The sequence below is a fragment of the Monocercomonoides exilis genome (genome assembly GCF_001643675.1).
Source record: "Monocercomonoides exilis strain PA203 chromosome Unknown scaffold32-1190040, whole genome shotgun sequence".
Taxonomy (NCBI): domain Eukaryota; phylum Preaxostyla; order Oxymonadida; family Polymastigidae; genus Monocercomonoides; species Monocercomonoides exilis.
Window position 1 is genome coordinate 121,490 of NW_027150577.1, and position 8,687 is coordinate 130,176.

The window sequence follows — 8,687 nt, forward strand, 5'->3', positions numbered from 1 at the left end:
ATACAAGAGAAAAACTTTATTTTCATCTCTTTTCAAAACTTTTTGCACCATTTATCTCCAATCAAACGTTTTATCAATTATTACATATGATGATAATGATTTGAAACATGTGATTTGAATAATTTTTAACAAATTGTGAAAATATAAGTGATTTGCGATGTTTAACATTCAATAATTAAGCCATAATTTGATGACATAGCTTACAAAAAATTATTAAAAGTGTTGTTTACAGCAATAATCAAATAAAGCAATTGTCAACTTATATCTGGTAACTAACATTGGGCAATTTAGAATCTGCGCCTTTCAAAACTTCCTGTGAATGTTGGCTGAGCTTCGCAGCCATCTGGATGGGAAGGGGCATGGAGATCGAGCCAAAGAAGTTGCAGTACATGTAGCAGAGCTGGTGGGTGAAGTCTTGCAGCTCAGCAGGAGACAGACCGCTCTCGTCAACAGTCACGATGTATCTTGCTGGCAGCACGGTTGTTTGTGGGTTGACAGACTGCGCAATGATGAAGAAGTCGTAGAGCTCGTCAGACACAATGTCACTGTCGATGATCGTCCCTGGCTGCGGATTGCGGCCTGAGACATCGAAGAAGCGATGGTTGGTCTTCTTCTCCACACACAGGAACGCATGGCGGGGCTTGTATTCGTATCCGTCCTGGTCAAACTGGTGGAAAGCATTGAGCAGCTGCGGGTACTCGAGTTTCACAGACTTGCTGAGCATGCCTTCACCAAGTCCGTCGTGGTACACAAACACCCAAGTTGGCAGCTTTCTGTTGACGCTGAGGTATTTGTCAAGTGACTCCTTCATGAACCTGTCAAAGTTCCTCTCTACAACATCGCTCTTCGGCGGGCACTTCATCGTGCGCTGGTGGAACTGCGTCATGTCGTGGTTGAACGAGGCCACAAACGCGGCGGTGCCTTCCTTCATCTGCTTGCCCTTCGATAGGATGATGGACGCCACCATCACACCACCGTCCTCCTTCTCAGGCGACGAGGTCGGAGGAATCACACGTGTGAAGGCTGGGCGTGGAATAGACCAGCACACGCCGCCCAGCTTCTGCGTGATCTGCGTCCAGAGGCCAGTGATCATCGACAGCTGCGCTTTCTTCGCATTGATGGCTGTGACTGCCTGAGATGGGACTGGTTTTTTCACTTCGGTGATGTACTTCAGCTGTCTGTAGCGTTCAGTGTCCTTGTCTGGCAGAATGAACATCACGAGCTGCACGTTCTTGTACTGCGGGGTGAAGGCCTGGTCGAACTCTTCGCAGAAGTCGCGGGGGCGGCTTCCTCTCAGCTTGATCTCGCGCGGGCGCTCGATGGTGGTTCTCTGGGCAACACGGCGCATTCCGTCGAGGAGCTTGTCCAGGCAGTACTGGTCGCGGTCGTTGTAGACAACCACCCAGTTGGTCAGCTGCACGGGGCGAAGAAGAGAGTTCTGCTTTGTGGCATCGCGGAATGATCCTTTGTTTTTAAAAAAGAAAGAAAGAAAGAAAGAAAATGAATGTGATGGAGTTGGATTATGGAGAGTTGTTGTCGGTGAAAATAATTGTTCATTACATTTAAAAAATGAACAAATGTTGGAAAGTTTTAGTGAAAAATACATTTAAAAAAAAGTGGGTTTCGAAAAGTTGAAAATTATTTGGGGGGAAAAAAGCAAGTACGTACCATTTTGAACAGTGACGGTTCTTCCAGCACCCCAGCTAAGTTCCACTGGTGGAGCCATACGAGCATTGATTTGGATCATCTTCTTCTCTTTCATGGAAATTCCAAGTGTATCCATTTGCTTTTTTTTTTTTAAAGGATAATAATTATGACAAGATTTAATCAAATTGAAGATAATGCAAGTTAAAAAAAAAGGATTTAATTGTTAAAAAATAAATCCATATGAAACGAGAATATTAGCAAACATTCTAAATTTATATGTTTACAACGATGAATAAATGTTAAACAGCAGCCAGGGCATGCGTTTGAAAGGATATACATGTAAATTCGATGATTACATGCATCACAAGAAAATTGGATTAGCATATGAAAAATGAAATAGAAAAACATAAAGAAATAGAAATAACTTCAAAAAATGAATTTGACAGACGGTTGATTCAAAGAGTGACAGTGTAATTTTGTCGATCATTTCCTTTCTCTGAACAGGTGAAAGTTGATGTGATTCCTTAATTCTCTTCATCATCATGAAATCTCTTCTAACATTGTCGGGTCTAAACAAATAATTCATAGACATTACAGAAATAAAAAATAAAGATTTTCAATGACGTTTAATCAGAAATAAAAAATGAAGCCATAAACATAACAAAAATGTTTAATTCATAAAATAACAAAAATGATCCTTTTTAATGCTTTAAAAAGTAATAATATATTTTTTCATTGAAAACATACACTCCAGTAGCATATGCAACTTGCAGTGGGATCATAGCCAAGCGAGAACCTCCTCTGCCTGATGGTCTGCAAACAAGGATTGGCTGATCGTCCTCCAATCTGATGTTGTATCTATCCATATAATACTCTTCCAAACTCTCCTCCTTCACTTCATATTCGCCTTGTGCTTCTCCTTCGACTTCTGGTTTTTTGTCGTCTTTTGGTTGTCCTTCTTCTTCTTTATGATTCTCGATTTTCACAGAACGCTTGAATTTGTATGTTTTGGGGGTCATGTTTAAAATCATATCCAGCACGATGTACGGGAAGCAACGTTGACCATATTTTGTGACAATGCACATCCCTTTTACTTGATTTCTCAGCATTTCTGCTTCTGGTGAATCCAGACGGCATCGTGCTTGCTTCCATTGTTCCAATAATGTGTCTGTACGCATGATTGCGTGGGCTTTATCAGCACATAATGTTGGTCCACTTATAGATCTATAAATTACAAATCTCGTTCCATTCCATATTTCCAAGCGTGTGCCTGCAATAGTTGTTTTATCATTTGGATCCAACATGTCACGCCTTATTTGAACAAATCCTTTTGTTTGCTGAATGTTTCTAATAAATACATTCAACCATTGGTATGGGAAATCTGGCATAGATGGCACGTAAACATTAGCAGATTTCACTGTCAATTTATAAACATGAGTTTCATCTTTTCTTTTCCTTGACAATTCAACTGTTTTTTCTTCAATAGATTGGCCATAGCTATACAATGCAGTTCCATCAAATACTTAATGCAAATATATATTATCAATCATGAATCGTTTATTAACTAAAATTGCAAACCGCATTGAACTCCTTCGTAATTCTTTTGAATCATTTCATTCATTAAACCTACAAATCAAGTAAATTGTCAAACAAAACATACGTTACATTATTTCAAAGGCATTTAAATGCACGTTATTATGCAGACCTTCACGAATTCTTCTTTCTCTTGCGCCATCAAGAGGGGGCTCAAATTGCACAGAATACTGATACATTGACATATTCAGATCCAATCTATATGAGTTCGCAATAACGCCAACAGTTCTTGATCCTGGTGTAGGTACATTCTCCAATGGTCTTTTTGCTAATTCAGTGGTCATTTAGAAAGGAAAATCTAAACAGATCCAATTTATGAGCGTATAATGGTTTGATTTGACAGATAAATGTTTAATATTGTTTAAAAACAAATTTTAAGTATCAAACAATATATACACATATAAGTTTCTCTTCTCTTTAAACCATAATACAAATAACAACAAAATTTCATGTGTTTAAGCCAGACGACCTACGATGAAATTTTTATTTATTTCTTGAAAAAGATAGGATTTGAATTATTTTCGTTCGCTTTGATAATTCCTGGTTTATTTTTTTTATGGTTTCAAATAATTCTGCAAGAAGCGCCTTTCTGTCTTCAAACAACGCATTACTTTTTTTGCAAATTATAGAATGTGATGGAGGAATTGCAGAAAAGCACACCAGAAGAATCGCATTCAATAGTTTGAAACAAATATTTCTTTTAGAAAATATGTAAAGTGCGACTTACTTCGTTTCAATAAAGTATCTAATATTTGTTTTATTCTTTGCTTTTTGTGTTTTACTTTTGTGTTTGATCTGTGTTTGGAAAAAAATTGGATACTATGTTGAGGAATTTAATAAAATATGCGAAGATGGTTTGAACGCTTCTTGAATTCAAATTTAAAAAAAACATAAATTTTCGTTTAACAGAAGAACTGCAAAATGCTTCACCTCTAAATACGCCTGAACTTCAAAAGTTTGCGGATGCAATCAAAGATCTTCCTGTTGTTCGAAGATGACTTTCATTTTTTGGAAAACTACCTATAGTTCACTTGATGAAAATATTCAAATAATAATTCAGAATCAAATCTCAGTTTCCGCGATCAGCCTCCTGTTATTAATTGGACATCATCTTGAGATTCTTTCATATTTTCATCTGTTACATTTTGCGACTGTTGCCTCATTGATGCAAGAACCTCTGCTCTTTCTTTTTCAAATAACTCTTTGAAAAGATCTTCCTCTTTTTTCCCAGAAATATTCACTAACAACATTTCAAAACGAACATTAAAGATTCATGGAAAAATATGAAAAAATAATTCACATGTTTTTTTAAAAATTAACAAATTAAAATAATTGTTCAACAAACCAATTCCTGAAGTCAGCTTCGATATATCTGGGAAAGTTTTACTATGCAAAAGATCCAATACTTTTGAACGGGAAAATAATAACTCCATTGTGCGTCTTCGCGCATCTGCAGAGGAAAACTGAACGAAAATAAATTTTGTTTTAAAAAGTTTGGAAAATTGGAAATGATAATTAATCGATAAGAGTTGTAATTTCTGATCAAACCTCAACGATTTGTGTCTTTGTGAGCTCCTTTTGGACATCTCTTATGCATTCATTGAGATAATCCTGAAGTTCAGTTCGCTCGGCAAGTGTTTTAAGGTGTGCCGTTCGGACATTCCGTGTGTTTTTCTTTTCCTGCTCCAAAAGTTGCTTCAACCTTTGAATATGCTGCTGGAGATGAACAACAGTATTGATTGCGGCTGATAATAAGAAAGTTCATCAAATAAATGAAAAGAGAAAGAGACAGATAGACAATAAAAGAAAAAAAGAAAGAGAAAGAGAGAGAAAGAGAGAGAGAGAGAGAGAGAAAGAGAAAGAGAGAGAGTGAGAGAGAGAGGGGGATGGAGGGAGGGAGAGAGATTGAGAGAGAGAGAGAGAGAGAGAGAGAGAGAGAGAGAGAGAGAGAGAGAGAGTAAGAGAGAGAGTGAGAGAGAGAAAGAGAGAGAGAGAGAAAGAGAAAGGAAAGATTCTTATATTGAATGTTAATGTTTTGTCAAACTATCTTTGTCCATTGACGCAATGAACGTTGGGTCAAATGATTCTGAATTTGTACTTCTCAAATTTGCCATTTCGCGAAATGCCGTCTTTCGAACACCTTTAGGAAAATGACAAAGAATATAAATTTTGTTTACAGATTGAAATTCGTATTGCCGATCCAAAATGCAATGGAAAGAAAGTCATTTCATTGCGAACAGTCAATAAAGGAAAAAATATTAGCAGAATAAAAGAGAAAGAAAAGAAATCAAACCAAAGTCGTCTTTATTTGACAATCGCGGAAGAACAACCCCTGATCGCCTAGAAGACACAGACCCAGCCGTTTGAGATCTGCTTGCTCTCATTGAAGATGGTCCAGGCGCCAGGTCTTTCTTTGACATGTAGAATGTGCTGACGCTGCGTTTTTGCACCAAGTCTCTGCTGGACTCGCGCATCGAAGCTCGTGGAGACTCAACTTTCCGTGTTGGCATACGAAGAGCCGGGACGTGCACTTCATTTATGCCAAATAATGAAGTCGATGAAGAAGAGGATGGAGAGAGAGTACGTGATGAGTAAACATCTGTCTTTGAATCGGAAAAGACCATGCTCCCCCTCTCAAATGGCTGAGGTTCGCTTTGCTGTGAAATTTGTAATTGTTGTTGTGTGGCTGCTAGTTGCTCAGTAAGGTAAGTTATCTCCTTTTCCGACTGAAAGATCAAATTTTAACAAGTATTTATTTACAATTACACTTGCAAACCCCAAATAGTTTACGTGCTAAACTTTCGGATTCTGCTTGGCTTTGTTGTAGTTCCGTTCTCACCATTTTCAGTTCTTTTTCCATCTGAATCAATTCAAAAAATTTTAATATTTTTTATGTTGCTACATTTTCTTTTAAATTTTCGCAAACCATATCATTCAGACGATCAAGTCGTATTGCCTCCAATCTCATTAATTCTAATACTTTTGTGGATTGCTTATATTTCTGCATCCAATAAGCTGCGTTAAACTCTGGTTCCTGCGAATAATAGAAATATGAATGAATAATTGTTTTCAAATGTCAAAAGAAAAGATAAACCTTTTTCTTTAATTCTTCTATTTCACGTTCAGCATCTGTTAATTTTTCTTTAAAATCTCTAATGATTTGTTTCTCTGATTCTGTTTTTAGTGTAAATAAGTTGCAAATTTTTCAACATTTTGCTTCAAAATCACACCTTTCGCAATTCCAATGCACTGTTCTTCAACAAGTCCAATTGAATTTTGAATGAGTTGATTGAGGTGTGACAATTCATCCAATTTTTCCTGAAAAAATATTTATGTGTGAATTTGTGTTTCAAATATAGAAATAGCAAACTCTTTCTCTTGAATCTGGCGTTTTTCTTCCTGGAATTTGAGCTGCAGGGTCTATAGGATCGCGGATCTGAATTTTTGTTTCTCCTTTTGCTTTTTCTTGTTGTGTTGTCAAAGTACGAGAAGGATGAGGACGAGATAGGGCCTGATTAAATAATTATTTAGCTGCTCAATGATGAAAATTAAAATAATCTGATACTTTTGTTCTTGTAAAATCCATCGCTTTTTGATCCATTTTATGTTTTTCTATTGCGTTATCATTTGCAGGAAGAGGTGTGCTACAAATACAAAAAATATTCAATTTTTCAATAAGCAAATATTTTCAAACAATTGCGTGAAGCTGCTTGCGTTCTAAATAAAATGTTGAAATGTTTTAATGTTTCAAATAAATATAATTATCAATGTTAATAAATAAAAAATTCAACTTTTGGACTGGTCATCATTATTCTTATGGGCTTTGGTAATTCTGTTTGCAAAAAATATTTTTAAAGTTTGTCTCATAAAAAAATCAAGAATTGTTTTTTCTAAAAAAAATAATTCATATAGAACGGTCTGAATGAACACAACTTTCGTTCAAAAAGCAAAAATAATTGAAATAATATTTATATTTTGAAAATAAAGAATTGATTTTTCAAAAAAAGACAATGAACATATCCTGTACGAATAATAAATCATTTATATATATATCGACATAAAGAAAAACGGACCTTTGGGGAAATTCTCAATTCTTTATTTGAGATTTGAAAAAACAAAAATCACAATTTTATTTCTTTTTCATTGCAGAGACAGAAAAGGATTTTTGTATATTTTCAAAAAAAATAAATTGAAAATGATATCATGTCCATTTTTCTATTTTGACTTTTATAATTTGAATGCTTCTTTTTTTAATTTATTTGACTATTTTTTTTTTTTTTGGCAAACATTTATTGTTTTGAACTAATTTTCTTTCAAATAAATTTCTAAATAATGAAAGATCTTTTGATTATCCAATTTTTTATTTTTGAATGATGTGATTTGAAAAATTGAATTAAACATGATAATGAAAACAAAAAAGAAACAAAAATGAATTTTTTTATGTAATATTTCAGATTTTCAAGATTTTCGATGGAAAACATAAATTTTTGTTTGAAGAAACACTTCAGATTTTTTCTTCCTTTTCTCGTCAACCTCGAAATTCAATAGTTGTTTGTTGATATTTTTAATATTCTTTATAAGAAAATTCACTTTATTGACGCGTTTGATAATAATTTTTGAAATCATATTTACCAATTAAAAAATTCGGAATAAGAATTCACATTGAGTATTGATAAATGAACACTGAAAAGAAACAACTCCTTTTAAAGATATTTTTTAAACATGGATGGTTATTTTTGAAATCAAATCTTTTTTCGGAGTGTTGATTCTTCAAAAGTTTTATTTCTTTGGAAGGAATTAATTAATTAAAAGATAAATTCATTATTATTGTTAAAAATGACGGTGAACAGATATTTGTCATGAAAATATCATTTTTGTGATGAGAAATAACTTCACAATGCGAATTTTTCAATATTCAAAGTTTATTCTTCAACTGAAATTTTGAAAAAAAAGATTTGAATTCAAAAATTATTTCCAACATAAATATTATCTTAATCATCATCATACAAAACAATTGTCATGCATTGTTTCTTTTAAAAGAAAAATACCTCTAAAAAGAAATAAAAACATCAAAAAGTCTGCACTGTGAAAAAAGTTATGATTTCGATGATTATTGATAAATGTTACAAATTGTTATAGATCTTTTTCACCTTTTTTGTTCAATTTTGATGTTGGATTGATACTTGAAATCCTGACAGGAAAGTGAAAAAGTTGCTTTTCTGATCCGAATACAAGAAAAAAAATATTAATGGGTAATTGTTTTCGAAATCATTTTTTTCATTCAAAAATTTCGGTGCGAAATTATTTCTTGAATATCAAAAAAAAAAATTGAAAAGTGATAAGGCATAATATGAACATTTTATGATTTTATTATACTAAAACGTTTGCATATTAAAACAATTATTATGCTTTTTCTCTTTTGTATTAATATTTTCTTTCAAAAAATC

General features: G+C 33.9%; 3 protein-coding genes across 3 annotated transcripts; 1 reads left to right on the top strand and 2 right to left on the bottom strand.

Moving 5' to 3' along the window:
* Positions 1 to 56: 56 nt before the first annotated feature.
* Positions 57 to 3,565, bottom strand: MONOS_2106 (putative piwi A). Its single transcript, XM_067872004.1, has 7 exons — positions 3,353 to 3,565; positions 3,226 to 3,273; positions 2,395 to 3,169; positions 2,096 to 2,216; positions 1,911 to 1,913; positions 1,669 to 1,786; positions 57 to 1,464 (listed from the first exon to the last, which is right to left on the bottom strand). Exons 1-7 carry the CDS (start codon positions 3,522 to 3,524, stop codon positions 260 to 262), a joined length of 2,442 nt encoding a protein of 813 aa, XP_067724549.1. The 5' UTR covers positions 3,525 to 3,565; the 3' UTR covers positions 57 to 259.
* A 239-nt stretch (positions 3,566 to 3,804) lies between these two features.
* On the top strand, positions 3,805 to 4,532 carry MONOS_2105 (uncharacterized protein). Its single transcript, XM_067872003.1, has 3 exons — positions 3,805 to 3,920; positions 3,983 to 4,094; positions 4,153 to 4,532. The coding sequence occupies exons 1-3, from the start codon at positions 3,876 to 3,878 to the stop codon at positions 4,236 to 4,238; spliced, it is 243 nt and encodes an 80-aa protein (XP_067724550.1). The 5' UTR covers positions 3,805 to 3,875; the 3' UTR covers positions 4,239 to 4,532.
* On the bottom strand, positions 4,323 to 7,049 carry MONOS_2104 (uncharacterized protein; the record flags this gene model as incomplete). The annotated part of the gene is made up of 13 exons (XM_067872002.1): positions 4,323 to 4,480; positions 4,586 to 4,703; positions 4,789 to 4,985; positions 5,285 to 5,380; positions 5,534 to 5,966; positions 6,017 to 6,100; positions 6,167 to 6,274; positions 6,335 to 6,414; positions 6,471 to 6,558; positions 6,611 to 6,751; positions 6,806 to 6,884; positions 6,935 to 6,957; positions 7,032 to 7,049. The coding sequence occupies 13 exons, from the start codon at positions 7,047 to 7,049 to the stop codon at positions 4,323 to 4,325; spliced, it is 1,623 nt and encodes a 540-aa protein (XP_067724551.1).
* Positions 7,050 to 8,687: the final 1,638 nt, after the last annotated feature.